General features: G+C 41.6%; 1 protein-coding gene across 2 annotated transcripts in view; it reads left to right on the forward strand.

Annotated features, from left to right (window-relative positions):
• The first annotated feature begins 498 nt into the window (after positions 1–498).
• Positions 499–25,343, forward strand: part of celf3a (cugbp, Elav-like family member 3a) — a 30,487-nt gene continuing 5,642 nt past the window's right edge. Inside the window, exons 1-11 of one of the 2 annotated variants that reach the window (XR_004553101.2) lie at positions 499–1,050; positions 1,856–2,008; positions 3,847–3,929; positions 13,749–13,797; positions 15,615–15,743; positions 17,152–17,231; positions 18,335–18,478; positions 19,995–20,199; positions 22,016–22,165; positions 22,408–22,467; positions 23,434–23,547. Coding sequence is in view for 1 of the 2 variants with exons in the window: in XM_034095189.2 (XP_033951080.1) it covers positions 1,864–2,008; positions 3,847–3,929; positions 13,749–13,797; positions 15,615–15,743; positions 17,152–17,231; positions 18,335–18,478; positions 19,995–20,199; positions 22,016–22,165; positions 22,408–22,467; positions 23,434–23,547 (1,159 nt within the window). In the remaining variant the exon portion in view is untranslated. The remainder of the gene's footprint in view (positions 1,051–1,855; positions 2,009–3,846; positions 3,930–13,748; positions 13,798–15,614; positions 15,744–17,151; positions 17,232–18,334; positions 18,479–19,994; positions 20,200–22,015; positions 22,166–22,407; positions 22,468–23,433; positions 23,548–25,343) is intronic. The other variant, XM_034095189.2, reaches the window with a different exon arrangement.

Genomic DNA, 25,343 nt, shown 5'->3' on the forward strand with positions numbered 1-25,343 from the left:
CGTCAGGCCGTTGTGTCCTTGGGCAAGACACTTCACCCGGATTTGGTCCTGTGGGTATTGTTCACAGTACATGTATAATATCAATGTGTACTTTTAAAAGCGCCTCGATGACCTCGAGGCTTGAAGATGGACGGTGTGGCACAGTGTGCTGTGCAATGATCATCAGATCAGTGAAACCCGCCGCTGCTGCGTCTGTAAAGCCGGTGTGTCCTTGGGCACACTTCACCTAAACTTGCTCCTGTGGGTATTGTCCACAGTTTCTGACCATTGCATGTATGATATGTGTGTAATGTGTGTATATATAAAGCGCTTTGAGTCATTGAAAAAGCGCTATAATAAATGTAAGGAATTATTATTATTATTATTAATATTGAAGTCTGATGGAGAAAAAAATACACAAGTCAGTAATTACAAAACCTAACCTTATAACGGATACATGCAAATTAAGAATGACATGGCAGGCATGACTGTATTTTATGTGTTCTCATTACCTCCGGCTGACACGGGGCTGGTAATTTTGCGACGGTCCCTGGCGGCAGACATCACTGCTCGTTCAGCCCGGGGGGAGGAGGGATGGAGCTGAGATGGACAGGGAGGAGGGAGACACCGGCTTACGACGTCAAATAAGTACACACACACATACACACACTCACACAGCGAGCGGGAGAGGAGAGGACAGCCGACCGGACTGCCAATTCCCCACGGTCTACTGAAGGGAGCCTCAATTTATCATTCACAACACTCTTGATTCAGCAGAGACGGACATTGGTTTATTTTTACGTCAGATTTATTTGGAAGGGGGGGAAAAACACGGAGCATCTGTCAGGGAAAAAACAACAAGCAGATCTGGAAAAAGACGCTCATGCAGAATAAAGGACCGTCGCTGGATGTTACTTGTGTTGTTGTAGGCCTAACTTGTTACAGGATTCAAAGACGCTCGTACAGACAAATGAACTGAATTATTGAGATTCAATAACTAAATAACAGCGGGGGGGACGAAGAAAGACATCCACGGATCACGCCGAGTCTTTGCCACGAACAGCACCACAGGTATGATTTTTATTTCTTGAAACTCTTTGTTGTGTTTCGTTTTGAGTGAAATGTGTAAAATCATGTTCGGTTCATTGTTGTTGTAACCCGTGTCTCGACAAAGAGAGCGCAGGTCTCCAGCTGTGATGACAGACACTGTCATGTTTCTCTTGGGGTTTATAGGCGGCCTAGACCGAATATCAGTGCACTGTTATTTACTACGATACCACATGTATTTATATTCATGGCTATGTCAGGCAAACATAGCTCTTTACCATCAATCATGATTATTGATCCCTAATGTCCATCTACTTCCAAGAATATGAAAGTTATGAGATTATAATTTCATTTTCTGTTATTTAGATGCTTTTATTTTGTATTTAATGCCAACAACAAACAAAGTTGCTTCAGCAGGTCAAATAGTATCAAACACGATGTGTAGTTGCAATAAATGACTACATAAATTATACTTACAATTTAAAAAATCATAGTTAACAGAGAGAGTATAGAGTCTTTATGATACTTAGTGAGATGTTAACCCATTTACATGATTATCTTAGACTATAATATAATGTTATGTTTTCATTGTGATAATAATGTTTAAAACACCCAAAATGTATTAGCACATTTGGACTACAGGGTGTAGAAACTGTTATTACAGCCCCCCCCCCCATCCCTATTTCCACTGAATGCTCCCATCTGCACCTCCATCCCCGGCCTCCTGTTTGCACCTCCTGTGCAGTGTGAATTTAAGCCCGCAGGCTCCTGTCTGCTCCTCCTGACCGCCTCTCCTGCTGTGTGTGTGTGTGTTTTTATTCCTCCCTAGACTTCTCAATGAAGGAGCCTGACGCAATCAAGCTCTTCATCGGGCAAATCCCCCGAAACCTGGAAGAGAAGGACCTGAAGCCCATCTTCGAGCAGTTTGGAAAGATCTATGAGTTGACGGTGATAAAGGACAAATACACAGGGATGCACAAAGGTGAGGGATAAAAGGCCAATTACTCACAATCGACACAATCTTTGGGGGGAATATACTGCTTAGTCTAATCATATAGTGATGAGGCATGTTTTTGAAATATCTGTCATATGTCCTCAGGTTTTTATTCTCAGTAAATATCAGAGGTTAAGGCTATTCACTGAGACATTGTCCCTCTGGAGCATTTGTAATGACCCCTCTGAGGCCAAACCGGATGTTAAGCACCATTGATCTATAAAAGAAAGCTTAGTTGGTTAAAAGTTTGATACATCACGTTTCACAGACTGACTATTAAATAAATATTTTAGATATTACATGTCTTAAATGTTTAATCTTTTAGACATGGACTGACTAAAGTATTGATCAGCCGGGACTTCTTTTTTTTAATGAGGCAATGATTCACACTAAATTCTTTCAACTGTGTTCGGCCTAATTTCATCTACCTCAGAAAACCTTTTTATTTTGAAATGTTATATAATTTTAGTTAATAATACATCAGTCTTATAAAGTGATTCCCAGAGTTTTCTAAAAATACTTTACAGTCTGTAGGAGAAAGAAAAAATGAGGTCGCTCTTTTATAAAGACCAAACACACATTAAGAATAAAATGTTATTATATTTCTACAAACCCAAACCTTGAATGTCGAGATCAGTTTGCAGTTCAGTGTGACTGAACAACTTTTACATTATTGGTCAAAACACTCTTCCGCCTGAGTCACTCTTCAACATATACACACACTGGGGAGCTAACGAACTCTGTAACAACAATTGAAATGTGTAAACATTGTTGAGCACGGTGTAAAACACACAGGAGATAATGGCCCCTCTGATGCTGGGAGGTTTCCGTTCACGCCTACCTCTGGATGCTACAATTAAAAACTGCAGGAGAAAAAAAAGCTATTATTTTAGACGGTTAAATAAAAAATGTTGCACAGTGCTCTCTATTTTCTTTCTTTAAATTCTTATGAAGCAAGTGGTGTAAGATCAATCTTAATAAAAGTATTTTGTCGGTGCATAATGAGCTTAATCTGTTTGAGAGAGTGTCACCACTACTGCTACTGCACGTCACATGGTGAACAAGTAGAGCCTCAATACACTCAAAATCCTACGTGACAGATGGGCTGAAGCTGGTCAAAGTGATCTACGCTGAACAATGATCCTTACTGTCGTTTCTAATGCAAATCTCAGTGCAGAAAACAAAGGCCTTTATAAATCCACATAAACCATCAGCCATTTGGGAGACGTATAGGCCAGGTGCTATGAGCCTTCTTACACCTATAACACCTATTCTGCATTCATTTACATATTCATGATTTGTCTGAGCCCTAAAGGTTAATGAAGGCCTTTCTCTATTATGTGGTACTGCATACATTTGGCCTCACCAGCATGATATTAAATAACCATTAGGACTGCTCTTGTCTGAATAGTCTCCAGGTATTATTATTTAATAATCCCATAGATCTTCAGTGCTACTGGGAGAGCTACTTTACCAAATGTAAATGTTCGTTGCTATTTAAATGTAGTTTCATGCAACTTTAAATACATCTTTAATAATGATGGCCTCATTTAAGGAAGGAGGATTTTTTTCCGAAAACACATGTTGACCTAGAACTGTTGTTAAGATAAATCCAAAGTACATATATCAACTGGCAGATTAATAATAGGACAATAAACTTCAGCAGCATGTTTGTGCCTGCAGGCGTTCAGGGCGAATGGCCAATTCAGATTTAACTTACAATAACATTGCACTGCCTAATCTAGATATATATAGCATATGAATCTGACATAAAAAATACATGGATTATTCTCTCTGATCTTCTTACACTTTGTCTTTGTTTCCAGGATGTGCCTTCCTGACATATTGTGCACGTGAGTCCGCCCTCAAAGCCCAGAATGCACTGCACGAGCAGAAGACACTACCTGGGGTGAGTGTCTTTTTGAGATCCTCACATTGTGTTTAAATATATTTATATTTATATACACAAAGGGAATCAGAACAACTGGCATGCTAGGCTATCTGAGCGCACCACACAGACACAGACGGACCCACAGTGACACGAGAAAATTAATCGAGTTTGACATGCAAGCCTGACTTCCCCCTTTAGCTGATATGCTCCAATAAAGGTCAGAGGCTGCTCTCTCTCTTATGTTTCATATGTGATGCATCCAGACATATCCATCCAGTTGAGGCATGAGTCATCTCGCAACATGTCACGGGTCGAAAGAGACAGGCTCGCTGCTGAAGTGACTTTGCCAGCTCTTATTCTCTCTGATGTTTCTCTTCCTTTCTGTGTCTCCGTCTTTCTCTCTCCCCCTCCTGATCCTCCCCCACTGACTTCTTTCCATCCATCTCTCCCTCTGAATTCTAATCAAAGTTAAACCTAGCTTTATTAGCATAGCCAGGCAGCAGGTGTGCTGCCAAATGACATTTCCAGAGCTAAATATGACATGACAGCCACGTCTCTATAATAACAGACTATATGGGAGACAAGGCGACAAGGCAAGGAATTACTGAGACAGAGTGTGCTCCCAGACTCGCTGCTGCTTCCTCTTTTACTAACAAGGCTTCCCCCCTGTTTCCTTTTGGTTATTTTTGTTGAAATTATTCACTTCCTTTTTTTTTCAATGCCCCAATTACAGATGATGACCATAGTCTTTTGAGGAAAGGTGAACAGTGTAGGGCTGCATTTTAAGATTATTTTCAGTACCGATTAATTATTCATTCTGTTTGGTAAAGTGGTCAAGTTGTTTGTTTTTGACCTAAGAACAGTCCCAAAGATGATTAATTTAATATCATAGCAGACAAAGGAAAACAGCAAATATTCACATAGCTGGAAATAGGAACCAGATAAAGAAAGGAAAGATTGGTTTGTCACAAGAAATGTATCTGCAACTGTGTTGATTAATCATTTGAGTATCTTTAAAGCAAAAATGCCAGTGTGAGCTGCATTTTTTATTTCACATGTGATGCTTAACTTATTATATATGGGTTTTAGGCTGTTTGCTGGAAACAAATCATTATAACTAACCAACACAATTAATCGATCATCCCTAAAGTAAAAATAAAGCACCAACCCTCATATTTTGAGATGCCAGTTAAAATGATAGTCCACATTTTTCCGTGCTAAGTTAACGATTACTCAGGAACGAAAATCAAAAATTGACTTATTGATTATCTTAGCAGAACATTGTTTGAGGGAAAAGGCTGGTATTGGGGTGGCAACAAAAGAGATCCTATTGTTAGCGTGACAGTAGCGTGACCTTCCTGACCTCTCACAGGGGATCAGCGAGGGCCAATGTCTCGCGGCTAAAGCCCTGTCCCCCCTGTGTTTCCACCCTGCGGCTCTCCTCCTCACAACCTCTTACCTCTAAGCTGTGTGGAACAAGCTAAACCCTCCTGTGCTCTCTCAATCCTTCCCTGCCCTCCCCCCTCCGATGCCAAAAGAGGGAGAGAAGAAAAAGACGAAAACCATATTATTAGCTCCACACACTCCCACATGCACAAGAACGACTACCAGCTGTGGTGTAATTGTCATCTAATTGCACCTGCACTGGCGAAGAATAATTAACTTTGGCATCTCGTGGTCAGAGCGATACAAAAGAAATAACATGAAAGCAATTATTACTGAGGGGAGAACACTGGAATAAAAAGCACACCTGAATAAAAGAGAAAGCTGAAAGATGTCATTAACACTCGGCACATTTCTCCTCTCGGGAAACTAAGAGTCATTCTTAAGGCTTTTTTTTTTAATCCTTACTGTTTTACTGATTTTCCTTCTCTCTGTGAACAATGGGAAGGAAGAAAGAAGGAAGTCAGGCAGGGCGAGCAGATGGTTGTTTCGGAGTGGCACCTGGCCTTGTGTTTAATTTCAGGTGAGAGAGTCCGTCCCTAAGTGGGAGGGGGAGGAAGAGTGTCAAAAGCACATTCAGCTGAAAGCGACGAAAAAAAGTGAGAGAATAGTGGAGTTGGAAAAGGGAGAGAAAAAAATGGGGAGCAATAAAACGGATTCACTCAGAGGGAAAGGGCGGACATGGAGGACGAAGGTACTCACGTTGAATCCTACTTGGACATCTTGTACTCTTGTCCCCTCTGTTTATATCGCCTGCCTTCAGCTGTCGAGAGCTCGTAGAGACAATAACATCCCATTATATCAGATTAAAAAGAAGCCATTTTACAAAGCAACCTTTGTACATTTGAAAATATAAATCAAATCAATAACTTAAATCATTCAGCTTATTGCCATTAAAGGGCATTAAACAAAGATGCATCAGTACTAAGTGTTCAAGTTAAACATCTTTTATTGGTTTCAGTTTTTTAGAAGTTAATGTCTTCTGTTTTTTCTGCTATGATAGTAGGCCTACACTTAACATATTTCGTTTTTTGGACTGATGACAATTTTAAGATAGCAAAATCATAAATTGAGATAATAATCAGTCGGTTTGACAAAAAGTAAAACACTTATGAATTATTAGTATTACTTATTTGATTTCTTAAAGATTCAAATAATGATACTGCTCTGTCTGTCTGAATATGTAGCAAGCGGCATGCTAACCTAGCTTAGCATAAAGACTGTTAACAGGAAGCTTTGCAAAATACTCCTACCAGAACCTCAACAGCTTCATAATGAACACGCTCATATTTAAACATATTTATCTTTTTAGAACATCTTGCGTGTCTAAGAGCCAGGCTAGCTGTTCCCCCTGTTTCCAGTCTTTGTGTTTAGCTAAGTTAACAGGCTGCAGCATTATATTTAGCGTACAAACATGGAAGAGGTAACCATCTTCCAATCTAACTCAGGGCAAGAAAGCAAATTAGCATATTTTCCAAAATTTTCCTTTGATCCGTTTGGAAAAATATTGTCAGTTGCAGCCCTAAAGCTCATATCTGCTTCAGTAGATAAACCAGTCTCACGGCATTTCATGTTATAGTCACGAAATTAATTTAATCTATTGATTCGTGTTCACCAACATGATTTTCGCAGTGTGGTTCATAAAAACATTTTCTTACTCAATATCTTACCCTAAACCTAACCCTTTTATTTTAAACACTATAATGTCGGAGTTTTTTGCCGTCCACGAGGAAAAGGAATGGGGCTCAGAGTCTCAGAATACTGAAATCTGTATTTCTTTTAATCTCTTTTTCCTTCTAATTTGTTATTATTTACATAGCTTTTAAAATCGTTCTGTGTGACACGAAAAAAATGGGGAAATCCTGTTGGTGAACACGAATCAATAGATTCATCTCGTGACTATAACACGAAATGCCGTGAGACTGTGTTGCAATACACAATATTTCGCCCTTCATCAACACCACTTGAATTAATATTTGCGACAATGCCTCCCCGTTAAATTTTAAACACAATAAGTATTTAATAGTGCGACTGTGCCCGAGTGAGAAAGTAGCTTGTGTACTTGCATGTTCAGCGGGGGAAGGGAGGGCAGGTGTTCGCACTAACACGGTTTAATGAAGGGTGCGTGTGCTTTTGTGCGCGGCTGTGTGTAAATGTCTGTTTGCTTTTGTGTGCATTTGTTTCCATGGAGAGTATACATCCGAAAAGATATGGATGGATGGAAGTTGTTGGGTTTATTATAGGCTGCTCTCAGGTTTCTTCATTCATTATCTGCCCTGTGTGTGTGTGTGTGTGTGTGTGTGTGTGTGTGTGTGTGTGTGTGTGTGTGTGTGTGTGTGTGTGTGTGTGTGTGTGTGTGTGTGTGTGTGTGTGTGTGTGTGTGTGTGTGTGTGTGTGTGTGTGTGTGTGTGTGTGTGTGTGTGTGTGTGTGTGTGTGTGTGTGTGTGTGTGTGTGTGTGTGTGTGTGTGAGTGAGAGTAAAACCTGAGCTGCAAGGCCTTCTGTGTTTAAGCTGCCCGTACGAGAGGAAAGAGCCCTCTTTGAGTGGAACATCTGACTAAGCCTGACATTTACTCAGCCATAAGGACTCAGACGGAGCAGACAGAGGGGTTTTATCAATAGTCTGAAATAAATGCATATGCTAAATATAGCCCAGGCTTTGTACGCAGGATATGAGATGGGAAGTTGTAGTGCCAGAACGCTGTGCTCTTAATGTGAGCAAACGTTCTCTGGCATGAACAGTTGCATGGTTATGTCTCTTATACAACCGTAATCGTTTATTCATTCTTTCTTTTCAGATAAATGACATTTCGTGTGTGACTAGGCAAACAACCACAAAGTAGACGCACTAAGGTTCACTAAGGACCTTAAACATGCTGTGATGATGTGAACACGAGCATGTTACTTCATGTATCTGACAACAAGCAGATAAAGCACTGCCTCCATATGTAGCTCCGTCCTGATGTCAGTGAGTTACGGCCGTGATGATGATGATAGCAATTAGTGTGCCTCGGAGCGAATGTGTTCACGTGATGAATCTATCTGGAGTTAAGTGTGCATTCATGCGTCCAATCATTTACATATGCATGCATATCAATGCACGGGGGGGCACGATGCAGGACAGGCGGCGCTGACTGACAACAACAAAAGGGCCGTCCTCTGTACGTCACTCTGGGGCAACTTTAATGATGAATGCAGATTGGATTTATAGAGGTGGTAAATGGGTGTGAATTAGTGAGAAATTGGATAAATGAAGGAGGGAGGGGTGGGTGGGGGGGGACACAATAAGAGAGGGTGGGGGGAGGGGAGGAAGAGATGAATGAAAGTTTGAGATAATGAACAGTGGGTGGCAGTAAGCGTGGAGGGGGTTGGAGGTGCATTGAGGCAGTGTGTTTATCAGCTTAAATACAGACATCTGTTACTGAGAAATAGTGTGTGTGTGTGTGTGTGTGTGTGTGTGTGTGTGTGTGTGTGTGTGTGTGTGTGTGTGTGTGTGTGTGTGTGTGTGTGTGTGTGTGTGTGTGTGTGTGTGTGTGTGTGTGTGTGTGTGTGTGTGTGTGTGTGTGTGTGTGTGTGTGTGTGTGTGTGTGTGTGTGTGTGTGTGTGCTAGGCAAACAAACACACACAGAAGTGTCTGATGTCACAAAACTCATCTCTTTGAACTACATATACGCTGGACTACGGCGGAGTTACAGTGTAAACCATGCCCGAATTAAAAAAGTAGGACATGGACCCTATCTGTACACAAACACATGCACACCCCCCCCCCCCCCCCCCCACACACACACACAGAAATCTGTCTGCCGTGATTCCGTTCTTTTGCCCTTCTGCTCCACTGATTCGAGTCAAACAACACTTGACATGAATATTTAACAGTCAGAAGAGACAAAACAATTGAGAGGCAACTTTGGTGTTTTTAGAAATGTACTCTTTGATATTCAGTCTCTCCTTTGAATGTTTTTTTGTTGGCTGTCTGACGAAAGAAAGGCTGAATGTCAGCTTCCAGAGCTGTCAGCTTCCCCTGATGCTGGACACACTAGTGAAGCCTGTAGAAGGAGAGGAGACAGCGCCGGGGAGCAGCTTTGACACTGAAGACTGGATCATTGATTAAATATTATTGAACTGTACAAGCGTTGTGCTGTCAGTCTCTTTGTGTTTGATTGATTTAGTGCCTGGCTGTATTTAAGAGAAGGTAGACTTTCTCTCTGCTTGCCTTGTCTGCACATCTGTGTGTGCATCTGCGAGTGGACACATTAACAGACTCAGATTTTCATTTTTATTTGTATCCCTGCCTCTCTCGCTTTGCTACAACTCTTTGTTGTCCGTTTTTTTGTTCCCTTCTTTTTTTCCGCCTTTTGATATACCAATTTCCACCTGTGCCCGCTCCTTTCCCTCGGGTGAATTCATAAGTGCGTCCCAGCGTATAAGTGCATTTGCGCTGAGGAGGTGGATGGAGTAGCGAGGGAGAAAGAAAAAAAGCAGCAGAGACGAGAGAGGAGCAGGGAGGAGAGGGGAGGGGCGGGGGGAGGAGGGAGGTGGCAGGTTGATTACGGTCGCAGGTCTCGTTGCCTGGAGACGGCCGGGACGAGGGATGCCAGGTTGCTAGGCGACCGGCACGATGCAATGACCAGCGCTGTGTGATGGAGCGGAGGGGAGGCAAAGACGGAAAATTGTCTTTGTGCACCCGCCCCCCCCCTCCCTCCCCATCTCCTCGCCTCCAACTCCCCGCTGTAAATGTTTCTTGAAAGAGCAGGGGAGATGGTCTCTGCTGATATATTTACCATTCAGCTTGGCGGCTTTTCAGCAGAATGGATCGAAAATTCAAGAGAAAAACAGGCAACAGAAAATGTGTCACCCTTTTTACAGAAGCGTGCTTTAGACTTAACGACACGTGGCTGCGTTGAGCTGAGAGGCACGAGATTATCATCTGCTCCGCTGGTCGTAATAGAGAAAAACATCATCATCAATATGCTTTACTCACTCCAAATGTAAACAATCCTCTCTACACAAAACACAGATGCATTTACATGGGAGCGAGCCACTCCCCGGTGCCTCTGGACGTTATTGGGAGTCATTCATAATGGCAAAGGGGTCGAGCTGTGATTTGATTGGATAATCTATGGATTTAATATCTCATAATCCTAGCAAAATCCCCTGCGGCATCACAGAGCGAAAAAAGATTAATGTGTGTAGATGTTGCTGTGAGCGACAGGAGCAGACAGAGCGTGTGTGTGAGAGTGTGTGTGTGTGTGTGTGTGTGTGTGTGTGTGTGGGAGCAATGAATGTGTGTTTAGTCGGAGGATGATTGTATATAATATCTGTGTGTTTAGATGGAGCACAAGGGGGAGAAGCAAATCAAAAAGCAAAAACAGACAGGTAAAATGTGGTTGTTGATCAGGCATGTTTTTGCCTGTGTGTTGTTGCGCACAGTGTGGGACCGTTTTTGTAAAGAAGCCTAAGAGAGAAAGGGAAGGAGGGGGAGCAACAGGGGAGGAGGGGAGTGAGAGGAAATTACTGTAAAGTGTACGTTAGTGGTTTAGGCTTAAAGGCAGATATGTTTCTCCCTGCTTCTGCCTCTGCTGTCGAGGCAGCGCCAACATGCAACAGGCTCGAGCGCTCCCTCCGTCATCCTTTTCTTTCTTTTTCTGTTCGGTGTCTTTCATTTTTCCTCTCCTCCTTGTCTCCCTCCCTCCCTCTCACATCTAATCCCTCTATCTCTCGACCTAGAAGCACCCTTTGTCCTCCTCATTTGTTTTTCGCCGGTCTCTCTCTGCACGTCATTCAGGACAACCTTGTTTACCTGATGTAAGGTTCTTCTGATCACCGGGGTTGTCATGACGATGGCCATGCGAGTGCGGTCTCCGTCAGAGAAGTGGGGCCTGGTTGCCGTGCCGATCTGGAGTGGCTCAGCCTCGATGGCCTCCACTTCTCACTGTTTTCCCTCTTGTAGATTATAATTCCCATCTCCTGAGCCATCTGCTGCGCCTCTCCTTATCTCTGTTTGTCTTCCTGCACTGCAATATGGGCCACAGCATTTCCTACCAACATAATTTAAACATGCTATCCATCAAAGACATCACATTTAAGGACTGCCATCAGGTCTTAGCATCATTCCTTAATGCAGCTGTATGTGTGATTTTGAAGTGAGCAGCAAACAGACATGTGCTGTAGGGATATGGTGGAGTAATGGCGCCCAAAGCAGAGAATAACGTGATCCCATGTTGTCCTTACATATGACTCACACTCCTAGGGTGTGTTGTAATCACATGGCATGACGTGGTGGTGGTGGTGGTGGTAAGTATCGTGTTAAATTCACATGTCGCCACCACAGAAACAATTCAGGTCAAGTCAATGAAACCGGCTTTGACTCTCTTCGCCCTCCCCACCTATTTAAAGACACATCATTGTGAAAGCAACAGTTCAGTTTGAAGCGTTCAGCTGTAAGCAGCCTTCAAGATTTTCCTCTAAAGACTTATTATTCTGTAATTTACCAGCACTTCAATTTACAGCACTGTCAAACTTCAGCTATCTAAATGATAATGTACTTTAAGTTTTTGATGGCTAGTGTTAGCAGGATAGCTAGGAAGCTTGTAATTACGAAAGATGCACCAGTTGAAATTCAATAGTTTTTTTTACACATTTAAAAAAATAGTCATTTTAGTTATTTCTCAATAATGTGAAGGTGTACATATTAACCTGTGAAAAAGCTTTATATTTAAAAAATACACTCAGTTCAACATTTTTCCGATAAGACATGTCATGTAACGCAGCTTTAAATGAAGAGGATCAAATGATTTCAATAAATGTGGCCAAGAGTTGGCCTGATTTAAATAATACAGAAAGAGATTCAAACAATGCAAGAGAAAAGTAAGAATATGTTATATATATATATATATTTTACAGTAAATCTTAAATATGCGATTACAAACTGTATTTCAATAGGCAGCAAAAGAGAGAACAGAACATTTGTTATTTATAATAATAACATAAGTATTGTTATAATGATATTGAAAAGTTCATAAGCATGTTGGGAAAGAAAGATATCTTGAGTGCAAATTAAACTACAATTTGATCAAATTGACTATTAACGAAACGAGGAGCGGGCGCCCACAGTCATTCGAATGATTGGAGGATGGTTTTGAGACTTTGCTCCTCCTCGTTCTCTATCATCCTCTTAATTGGGGCGATCAATTGGAGGCTCTCGGTGGAGGGGCCTCAGCAGCAGGTGGTATTTCAGCCGGTGTTTGGGACGGGGGCGGTCACGGTGTTTGTGCATTCGGGTCCCGGCGGCGGGGCGCGACCGTGGCGAGGATCAATAGTGTCTCCTGGTGACCGATCACAGCGGATCAATCAGTGACACAGGATCAGTGACTGGCTGAAATGTCACCAGCTCCATAATTAAGACCTTCATTAAGCTAGAGTTAACAGAGTGTCACTCAGTTGCTCTCACCCCAACTCCTCACCGACATCACCCTTCCTCTTCCTCCTCCTCCTCCTCCCATCCACACACATCCCCCACCATATGCTCCTTCCCTTCCTATCAATCCCTCTCAATCCCACCCATCTTTCTCTCTTTGGCCCCCTCTTGTTCGCTCTTTTCTTTATTTCACTCAATACCTATTTTCACCCTGTTCTATGCATTCATACGTTGAAGCACTGATGTGCGCACAATTCCAAAAAGAGGGAAGGATAATAATTAGAGAATAACATAGAGAACGAGATGACATTTCAGCAGCTTGTCTTTTGATGAATTATGAAAAGGTCACCTAATCCCCCCCTGCGTCGTGTGTGTCCCCTTTTTTTCGTTGTCATTCTTTCATTCTTTGTTTTTTCCCCCACATTTTATTCTTTCATTTCTAACCCCGATCTCTGTCTCTCTGTGAGGCTCAGAGTCTTTCGCTATTCTGATGCTGCGTTCTCCTGTAATCCAGATTAGCCGGCGAGTGTTCTTAATCTTATCACTTCCCCAATCCTGCGTGGGTGTGTGCTTTTCCTGGTTCTGTGTGATAGGGGGAGAGGGAACGATAGACGGCAGGATTAGAGCAGATTCTGAGAAAGACTCTGAGAGAGAGAGAGACTGTGTGACGCTGTGAGTGTAACATCACACACTGGTGTCAGCCGTCAGCTGCTGGAGTAGAGCTGGAAACAAATTAATGAGGGATTGCAGAAGGCTGGAGCTCTGTTCAAATTCACTAACATGTATACATACACGCATCACGTCATATTAAATAGCAATTCTACATGGGTTACATGGATGTCATCTGGCACTTTACATGCCAGTAGTGGCCACATCGTTATTTAGGTTTCTCTTATCCTTCATGTTTTCTTGTGTCAATAATCACTACCTTTTTCCTGTATTAAAACTGACGGAGCCACATGACCTCTGTCTTTACAGATGAACCGCCCAATCCAAGTGAAGCCTGCAGACAGCGAGAGCAGAGGGGGTAAGAAACACCTGTCCTCCTGCTGAAACACCCCTACCCTCCTGCTGAAACACCCCTACCCTGTACACAACAAACAATGTCTATCATTATAAGTACTTTTAGTCTTCAATTCACCATTTTTTTGTGGCAAAAGGTAAGCTTTATTGATTTTTAGAGGAGCTCTTAATAGTGTGACAACATATTAAAAAGACAATATCAGTTTTTGAAGTATTTTATTACCAACAACCAATTGCATATGCACTACAACAACAACAACAACAACAACAACAACAACAACAACAACAACAACAATGTGCGTAGAGAATATGCAGACTTTAATCATCCCTGTAAGCTGTGATTCAATATCCACTTACAGATTCAATTTCCTGTTAAAATAAATATTTTGTTGGGGTCAAACTACACTTATACATTACACATTGTGCACAATCTCAACAGCTTCAAAGCTGCATGTTTAAATTGCAACAAGTGTGAGACACTGCTGCATCTGACTTGATCAAAACCAATGAAGGTCCTTCTTCCCCAATCAATCAGTCCCCTAATCACATTTCATTTCCTAATCTATTTCAACATTTGTGAGCACACTGTTATACATTTGAACTGTTTCAAAAGGCTTAAAGCCTCACATGTTTTTGTATTTTCTCAGTTAAAACAATAACATAATAACATACCATTGTTTAATGGCAGCTTTGGTTTCAGCAAGCTAAACCAATCAATTTGAAAACATGGGTCACAGCAGGCACTCCATCACACAGGAGAAAAAGCACAGGTGTAAATAATAGTGCATGATGTCTGCCTCAGATAATTGAACAGAACAGAGCCATTGTTAATGTTATTAGTAACACCTGAGTTTTTCCTAGTATGACCATTCAAAATGCCTGCCGCGAGAAAGGCCTATTGAACACAACACTATTCAACATTCACCTTTGTTTGTGGTTTATTATTCAGAGAAACATACTTTTAAGAGGACTTTGGTTCCCTTTAATTTCACTATTGTATGATAGTGAGCTTGCAGATACTTGAATTTAGCTATATAGGTAATCCATCACAGTTATCGCATAATGGTCGGTTTTATTTGTTGCTTTAGACTTACATGTCGGCAATGTTTTACAAGAGAAATGACTGAACAATTATTTATTTTTTAAATACAGCTTGTAAATGTAATGCTTCAAGGCAGCTAGCTCTCAAAACCAGCACAATGACGCACCATACAGGCTCATTTTACTAATCAAATTACGTTTTCAACCAGAATCTCATGTAATAATGTAATAAAACAACAGACCACGACATGCTCATGACTGATTCTGTGCCTCAAGCTTTAGGTCTTGTGACAGACAGCTGATATTCATTGGAAAGAAAAGGCAACGTGCTTTTAGAGAAAAAGAAAGGTTGTGACCTATAAAACCTGGCATGCTTTTCAGGATTGTGTGCTCTGCAACGTGCTTGTGATTTGTAGTACATGTGCAAAAACGTGCAGAAAGGCTGGTCTGATCCTTCACAGACGGAGCAGCTTCTCTGACAACACAGAGGGTGACAAACATTTGAGTCATGGCCAGATGCTGTTTGCTCTCTGTGATGTTCATGTGACTGCACCCTGGTGGCGCTGAGAAGCATAGCAGGCGGATCCCTCCTGCTTTGTAGCCGTGATCACACTGTTTATTTTTCATGTAAGGTGACATGGCTCCTCTCCCTTTCTCACTGCCTGCCTCACCTCTCCCATAACACATCTGCTTCCACTTCTGCCCTCTGTAACCACACTCACATTATCCGCACATTTTCCTCTTTTCTCCCTCCCATCTCTGCGATCTCCTTCCCCTTAGAAGACAGGAAGCTGTTTGTGGGCATGCTGGGAAAGCAGCAGACGGACACCGATGTGAAGAAGATGTTTGAGCCGTTCGGCAGCATAGAGGAGTGCACGGTGCTCCGCGGGCCGGACGGCACCAGCAAAGGTAACCTCCTGGCTGAGGGTTGTGGACATGCAGAAACACAAAATACAAAGTTCCTAAAGAATCTTTAAAAAACTCAATTGGTATTAAAATGTATTAAAAATGTATTTAATCTATCTTTCAAGATCTTGAAAATGCTTTAAAATAAAATAGTAGTATTTTATGAATTCCTTTTTCTGACACTGACATTTAAAGCCTTAATATTATTGACTTTTTTTAAATATATATTTCAACGAAGGCCTCCTGCATATCAGGATAGCAGAACCGACATCGCTCATAATTTGGATTTTCTGCTCTAGTGTCGCATTCTCGTCAAAATTTGGAGTAAACAAACAGTACAGTAAAATAAGTCCTGTTTTATAACACAATACAAATTCTGCCAAATGTGTCCCTAATTGACATGTTTTTTACTTCAATTGTTGTTGTTGTTACTCTTGTCTTGAATTGAATCAGAAATGGCATTGAATACGTTATTCTAACTTGTCTTAAACTGTAAAATCCCTGTAAACGATCAAAACAAACATAAAACACAAATAATGGGTATGGGAAAATGAAGTGATAAAACGCTAACATTTAGAATAATATATTTATAGCTATGAAAACATTAAAGATTGCTTTGCCTCTGTTAAAATATAGGCTGATGTGAAAGTAAGACATTACATATTATAGACATTTTATATTTGTATTCAAATCTTATTCAAATTAGCCAGAGTGATTCAAATCGTTTTTTAAAAGCTTTATCATCCACTATTTACCAACACTTGAACTCTTCACTATATTGACTCTGTATTTGTATGTGTATCCAGCCCTGAGAATTAAGCCTTCAGCACATTCCCAGTCCTGTAAATGCAAATTAATAATGTCACTAACAACAATGCTAATGATACTTGCCATGTAAATCAAAGTCCAGCGACAGTTGCTACAGATGCTATATTTTTCTGCGTTTGTTGCTTGAGGCATGACTAATGGTGCAATAGGTTTTATGGGTCATGGCTAATGATCCGTTTGGTGGTTTACGGACTGTGATTGATGAAGCAATGAATGTTTTGTGGACCATGTTTAATGATGCCACGGTAACTGATGAAGCGCTGGATGTAAGACGGCTCCTAATGTATTTTTAAAGGGAAGTAGTTTCTGTATACTGTGTGTGTGTGTGTGTGTGTGTGTGTGTGTGTGTGTGTGTGTGTGTGTGTGTGTGTGTGTGTGTGTGTGTGTGTGTGTGTGTGTGTGTGTGTGTGTGTGTGTGTGTGTGTGTGTGTGTGTGTGTGTGTGTGTGTGTGTGTGTGTGTGTGTGTGTGTGTGTGTGTGTGTGTGTGTGTGTGTGTGTGTGTGTGTGTGTGTGTGTGTGTGTGTGTGTGTGTGTCAGTCAGTCTGTGTGAGGCCATGTTTAATGGTGTGTCATTTCATGTAGGGTGTGCATTTGTAAAGTACCAGAGCAACGCAGAGGCCCAGGCCGCCATCAACACTCTGCATGGGAGTCGTACTTTACCAGTGAGTCACACACACACACACACACACACACACACACACACACACACACACACACACACACACACACACACACACACACACACACACACACACACACACACACACACACACACACACACACATAAAGAAACACGTGGTCACACCCTTACTCAAATACAGTACATACTTTTAGATGCTCCAAATCCAGTCATACGGCCACTCAACGTGGTGACTCAGCTGATAGTCACCACTTCTCCTTTCTGTCCCCCTCCTACAAACACGCCATAGAGGACAAATCTGTTTGAAATCAGGTCATGTTTTTTCTGCTGTAGGTCAGTGTGTTTTATTTTCATTTCATTTCATTTCAAACCTTTATTTATACAGATAAAATCCCATTGAGATCATTGATCTCTTTTCCAAGGGAGACCTGTTCAAGTAGTTCCACATGAAACATAAAAGCATCAACAGAACAACAAAAGGACATCATACAGCATAATTTACAAAATTATCCACATAAACAGGTACCAACAGCTTCCGATTGAGTAGCATCCAACCGAGCTTTAAAAACATTTAGTGGCACCAGATTGTTCAGTTTCCATTTAATTTGCAGACTATTCCAAGACAGAGGAGCTGCGCATCTAAAAGCTGTCTTCCCTAAGACAGTCCTAGCAGTTTATAAATACAGTCTATAGTTGTGGTGCAGCTTGCCTAAATTAGACTGCTGCGATAAGGAGTCGACTCATCAGACTGCTGCGATAAGGAGTCGACTCATCAGAACATCAAAAAATCACAAGAAAATTCATCTAAAATTATATTGAAACTCAATAAATCATTAAAGTAATTTTTCATGGAAAATATGGTTTCAAGCCTCTCAGGTATGGCATTTGTTATGATATAATTTTTTCTTACCATTACCTGCAATGGTATATATATACATATATAGTGTATATATTCATACAATTGTAGGTGTATTTGTTTATTTTGAAGACAGTTCAGAATTGATAAAGAAAGGAAAACAATGACAAATGGTCAACTTAAACCATGGACGTTGTGATTAAATGATCTCGGATCCTGAAACAACGAGAATTATGTTGAAACGTTTTTAATTCCCATTTCCCCCGCAGGGTGCCTCGTCCAGCCTGGTGGTGAAGTTTGCTGATTCAGAGAAGGAGCGAGGGCTGCGGCGGATGCAGCAGGTGGCCTCTCAGCTGGGGGTCATCAGCCCCATGACCCTGCACCTCGGGGCCTACAACGCCTACACACAGGCCGTGAGTTACACACACAGACGCACACAAATGCATTAAAGACACAATTCTTAAGAAAACACAAACTCTACTTCTTTTGACCTAACAATGTTGCTAAAAGGTCAATGTCATTTTAGAAACTATCTAAAATGAAATACGGAGTATAGGTTATGTTTATATTTATTGTGCCTATGGAGTTTATTTTTTGGAGACAAAATAAAGTGTGCTGTGCGAAAAAAGTTTGATAACTCTGAATACACCGATGTTTTGCACATATTGCACTCGGGCACATATCACCAAATATGCTGCATCTCGGTCAACATTGGACAATCAAGCTCACTTTATCTTGCTTTTATTGCTGGTCTCAGAATACAATTATCTTTATTTTAACTTATTTACTCTTACTTTACTGATTTGTTGCAAACAGCTTTAGAGCGATATATGAAGATATAATCTATTCTATTTTACCTAAGCAGAAGCACTGCAGTAAAAGCTGATGTGACCGAAAAGGAAATAAATATTTGTCTTGAAATCTGCTCAATGATCAGTCTAAGGAGCTAACCTTACTCAGCTTGTTCCATGAGATTTAATAAAAGAGTTTAAATATCATTAAAGTTGATCTTTCACTGGAAGAATTGCAATTTAAAATGTAAAGCCACATTACGTCTCTCGTTGTTAATTGACCGTTTACTGCAAATGGTTCCAGATTTGGCTCATTTACAGTTGTTTACTCTGTGATACTTAAAGAGGCCTGACAATATCTTTAATGGATGTGTTAATTTACAGTAGTGAGTGTCATTCTACTCTTTAGTAAAACGTTAAACTAAAACATAAAATAAAATAGGTTTCTGAAAAAAGTGCAGGTAAAGTTAAAACAGGCAGGATTTAATATAATCATGTCCCCCCTTACAGCCCGGACACAGAGCACACTACATTATGTTAAAACCAATTATAAATAGATTTGGCCACAATCACTGATTATAAAGGTCATGGAACAGGTCTGCAAAAACAGAGCGAGGACAGTTTGTCTGTGTGTGTGAAGTTGCAGCGTGCAGAGACGTGTCTTTCAAATATATTTCCTCCTGTTTCAGCCTCAGACATGAGGCATTGCTGTTATATAAACATGCTTAATGTTTATGATTAGTTCATAATGGAAATCTGAAAAATATGTGTCGGTCTTAGTGCTGCATGACATATATTATATAATTTGCCATATACTGTAAATGCAGGAGTGTTCACTTATCTAAAATCAATGACTTGACAATTTGGTGCACGTTTACCATATTTGAATAACTTTATCGTGGGGGAAATTCCGTTTGCGGAGAGTTGCTCCATTTTAGAATGACGAAAAATAAAAGGTGTATATGGGTCAAAACAAGATAAAATAATAGAAATGTCTTTATATAAACATATAAAGTTAAGGTTAAAGTCTCCTGGTGTTGTTTCTCTATTTTACAAGCCTGAGGTTACATTCAGGGAACACTCACAGTCTTAAAAACAGATCCCTCTAAACATAATCTTTGCTCTTTTCTAAATACAGAATATCCAGACTCCCTCTCTCCCCTCCTATCAATCACCCTCCCCCCTCTCCCTCCTCCAGTTGATGCAGCAGCAGGCCCTGGTGGCTCAGTCGGCCTACCTCTCTCCTGTTGCCACGGTGGCGGCGGTTCAGATGCAGCAGCTCGCCGCCCTCAACCCCAACAGCATCATCGCCACGCCGATCTCATCCATCACCCCCTCCTCAGGTAATGAGAGGCAGAGACGTCTGGCCCCGGCTGGCCCCTGATTAGATTTCCTCTTGAAATATGAGGACAGATACACAAGGAGAGGTGGACCTCAAAGGACAAAATAACAAACATCTATTTCGTAGTTTCTTTCTCAATCTGTCAAGATGTTATCTTTCAGAAAAGACATGAAATTGTGAGTGAGTCAGGCTACTTCCATCCTGAAAGCATTAGTGCTCAATTCATCTGAACATTTTGTATTATTCCTAAATGTGTCCAATGTCAGGTCCTGAACTGACCCGCATTAAATAATATCACAATATGAATATGCTCAGCAGTGTTCCTCCTTCTAGGTCAACAGGCTTCATAAAGTGACGAATCACTGATTTTTCAATCACTTTAACAAATCGTAAATTCAAAATAGAAACAATCAAAGTGTGCCTTGTTGTAGTTCAAGGTGTCCTGTTCCCAGTTGTACAGATGCCTCTTTATATGGGGGTCTATGGGAAAAATACCTTTCGTGCCGCGAAGGGATTTTGTCTCCAATGTCACAAAGTAAGTAAATAAACTGAGTGGCGGTGACGTATCCTGGTCTTATAATACATCCATTCATCAGATATCACTATTCAGTGAGGTCACATTGCAATAATCAGACCTGTATAAGATATCGTTTATTTTCAACGAAAGTATGAAAGTGACCCAATGGCCAATTTTGCCTGCAGTATGAACATAGCTTTAGTACCTGAGTCCTGAAAGTCCTTGGTCTGTTGGGTTTGAAAAACAACCCCTCACTCCTCGATTTAGAATAATATAAAATGTACATAAACAGCAACTTTAAACTAATTAAACTGTAAACAGCAATGTCCAGACATTAATGTCCCCCCTAGGATGACCTGTAATAACTTTGGTGATCCCTAAGCTAATTAATCTCGTGCCATGACCAAATACCAGCAAATAGGGTCAGCCTTAGCTGTAATTTGTGTTTATTGCTCATCAGCAGTTGTGATAATGGTCACTGTGTTGAGTTGTAGCAACTCATTTTCTGTGTGTCTTTGTGCATTACTGCCACCTGTAGATCAGGGGAATATCGTGAAACTGTTGACAGGAGTGTTTATCCCTTTCCTTGTGTGCATCATTAAAAAAACGAAATGCTCCATAGTACTACTATAGGTCACTCACTCCACAGGGTCCCTGTAACATCAGCAGATTAGCATTGTCATTGTGAGTATTTAGTATGCTGATGCTAGCATGTAGCTCAAATCACCGCTGTGCCAAAGGGCAGCCTGCGTGACAAAGCTGCTCGCCTGGCCGTGAGCTCTTGTTGGAGCACATTGTTGTTATTTATATGTAAACATTCTATGTATAATTTCATATGGGTATTTTTCATAGGGCTTGAGAAAAGGCACCGCCTCAACCTCCCTTAGATTACTTTCAAAAAATTACTCAATGCCAGGATGGCTAATTGTTTATGATTATTTTATTTCAACTCATCCAACAATTTAACAAAGGAAGCCTTACATTTTGGCATACCCTTAGACTAAGACTAAGGCATTTATTAGTTGATCCCCATGACAACTATATCTCTAAACTGTAGTTTTTACCAAATCCCACACAGGCTATTCTATTTGATCTCCTTTCATTTGTTCAGTGCCTTTATTCAAAGGCCCCTTCCAGACTAAAAGAATAAATCATCCAAAATGGAAATCAAGTAGTTTCATGTTGATTGGGAAGTTTAATAATTCACTCGTCCTTATCTCCTCTAGGTCATGCTTTAAATACTGCTTTAATGCCGTAGAGTTTTTGTTAGGATACAAATAAATGGCTGACATGTCTGCAGGTGCCAGCACTCCACCCTCCATGGCCGGCACACCGGTTCCTGCTCTGCCTCCCCCCCTCACCGTGAACAGCTACGCCTCTTTGCCAGCTCCACCCAACGGCCATTCAGCAACTGAAGCCCTGTACACCAACGGGGTCCATGCTTACCAAGGTAGAGCCACCACATCCTTCACAGCAGAGAGTAAAGACATGTAGTCTTCCTCCACAGATTCACAGGCTTACTGTCGTGCACCCACAAGGATCTAATCAAGAGGACATTTAATTTAAGCACTAAATGTTATTTGGAGCTATAAATGTTATCTGGAGCATGCTGATGTGCCCCACATAGCATTCAGGATTATTTTGTTGTGTGCATAAAGCAGCTGGTGACGATGTGTTTTTTTTCTGCCACAGCTCAGAGTCCGGTGCTGGACCCTATGCAGCAAGCTTACACCGGCATGCAGCACTACACAGGTGAGCCTCACTGTCACTCTGGGAAACATGTATCCCAGATAGGTAGTGACATAAGTTGCCATTTATCCATCAAAATGTGATGCTTTATACTTGTCGAACTGCTGCCACACAAAAGAAAGCTGCATAAACCGCGTCAAGTATCATGTATGTAGGAAACACAAGAAAATATATGTAATACATCAAATTTGATCACTCCATCCTTTTTGGTTTTAGTTCTTAGAAATGACCTTCAGCTTTGTTTTTAATCCACGACTTCAAGTACATTTTCATCTACACAACAGACATGCTGGAGACTTGAAGTGTGCAGAGAAAAATGCAGACAACACTAAAAATTCGAAAACACTGGGTGGATGTGTGAAAGCAACATTGGGTTGTGAATTACCAAATACATTTCTGGAATGTGGAGTGATGATTGGTTTTGTTAGAGGTATTTGAATAAGAAATACTCAGGAGAATACTCATTGAGAATTCAAAAATCTGAATTTATAGTAAATGGGACAAATTGTCTGCTTATAAAACCCTTTATATATACACCAAGAGAGCCATTAACTAAAGACAGGGACATTTTGAGTGATGTTGTGTACCACGCATGTTTCTCCTGTGGTTACTTAATGAAAAACAACCTCCCAGTTCCATGTAACCAGAATGCTAAACATTGTTATGTAACATAATGGAATGCAGCTACATTACCTTTACACTCTCGACTTAACAACACTGCATGTGTAAAGTACACATTTACATCCACAGTAAAAACATGCACATATATTACACAGTTTAAACTCGCAGCTCTATGGAATGAGTCACACACCACAAAATAAATGCAAAGCTTCTCCTGGTTTTAGCAGACCAGTAGGTGGGAATGCAGCTCTGTCAGATGTTGTTTTGAGGAAAAAGTGATTAGTGTGCAGTGTCTCTCCTGCCTCTCCTCTCCTCTGTTCTCTGCTCACCTGTTCCTCCTCCCATCAGCCACCTACCCCGCTGCCTACAGCCTGGTGGGACAGCCGTTCCCCCACCAGCCCACCCTGTTGGCCCAGCAGCCGCAGCAGCCGCAGCAGCTGCAGCAGCTGCAGCAGCGAGAAGGTAAAGTCACTGAGATAATAGTATCTTAGAGGAACAGTCCTGTGGTTTTCAATGTTTCAGCCCATTTACCACAAACCACACACGCTTTACATAACAGATACCACTATACAGACACTGTTGCTGTAAAACGAGATATATGTTGGTTTGTATGCACTTTTGATATGGAAAATGCATTAGCTGACTTATAAAATATATAATTTATCTAAACTACAAAGTTTGCATTCATCTTGGCCCAACGAATGGCTGAAACTAATGAGTATTCCCATTTTTGTGCAATCCAGTCATCTTTTGCATATTTTATTATTGGTTAGTTTCTAAAAATGTGTAAACATTTTATTTTTAAATGTCACAAATAACAGTATTCTCAAATTAGTTTTGTTTTATTTGACCAAGCATTAAAGAAAACACCAAATTATTCAATGTACACTATATAGAAATGAGAAATAACAACACATCCTCATATTTAAAAGCTAACAGGTTAGTGCCGTCCTTTAGTGCCGTCTTTTAGATGTTTATGCAGGCAGTCCAGCAGAAACCACTCAGAGACTACAACATGTACAAAACTGTGCCGCCCGGATACTCACAAAAACACGCAAATCAGAGCACATCACCCCCATCCTTCACTCACTCCACTGGCTCCCTGTAACACACCGGATCAACTACAAAGTCCTCATAATGGTCCATCAACCACACTGGCCCCACCTACAGGAACTGCTAACCAGAAAACATTCCCATACCTCACGCACACTCAGGTCAGACAGCTCCAATCTCCTGGCTGTTCCGCGGACAAAATTGGTCACCATGGGAAACCGTGCTTTCTCCTCCCTGGGTCCACGTCTGTGGAATCAGCTTCCAGAGTACGGACCTCGGCATCACTCTCAGTTTTTAGGAAATGCCTCAATACCCACCTGTTCCACACCGCATTTTAGTGACTGCCCTTTAATAATAATAATAATAGCTTTGATTTATATAGCGCCTTTCAAGGGACCCAAGGTCGCTTTACAAGTAATAGGGCAAAAACAAACAAAACAAAAGTCAGACAGACAAAACAACAGATCGATTTAGGGGCCGAAAGCCTTGATAAACAGATGGGACTTGAGGGCCCTTTTGAAGGCGTCAAGTGTGGGGATGTTGCGAATCTCCGCAGGGAGAGCGTTCCAGAGGGTGGGGGCTGCCACACTGAAGGCTCTGTCCCCGAAGGTTCGCAGTTTGGTGCGGGGGGTGGTAAGCAGGCCAGAGTCTGAGGACCGCAGGTTCCGGGGTGGGGCATGTGGGTGAAGGATGTCCGATAGGTACTGGGGGGCAAGGGCATGGAGGGACTTGTAGGTAAGGAGGAGGACTTTGTAAGATATGCGGGACTTGACCGGCAACCAGTGTAGGTGGATGAGGGTGGGAGTGATGTGCTGCCACGGCTTTGTGTGCGTCAGTACCCTAGCAGCACAGTTTTGGACATACTGGAGCCTGTCCAGGGTTTTGTTGGGAACCCCGAACAGGACACCATTGCAGTAGTCCAAGCGGGTGGTGACAAACGCATGCACTAGGGTTTCGGCAACCGACTCCGAGAGTGACGGTCGGAGTCTGGCAATGTTCCTCAGGTGGTAAAAGGCCGATTTGGTCACAGATTTTACGTGGGAATGGTAGGAAAGGGTGGAGTCGAGGATCACACCCAGGTTGCGGGCTTCAGGAGATGGGGAGATGGAGCAGCCGTCGACCTCAAGGACAAAGTCACCAACCTTCTGGAGCAGGGCCTTGGGTGCCACAACCATGAGCTCTGTTTTATTGCTGTTCAGCTTAAG

Source organism: Pseudochaenichthys georgianus, chromosome 11 (assembly GCF_902827115.2).
Source record: "Pseudochaenichthys georgianus chromosome 11, fPseGeo1.2, whole genome shotgun sequence".
Taxonomy (NCBI): domain Eukaryota; kingdom Metazoa; phylum Chordata; class Actinopteri; order Perciformes; family Channichthyidae; genus Pseudochaenichthys; species Pseudochaenichthys georgianus.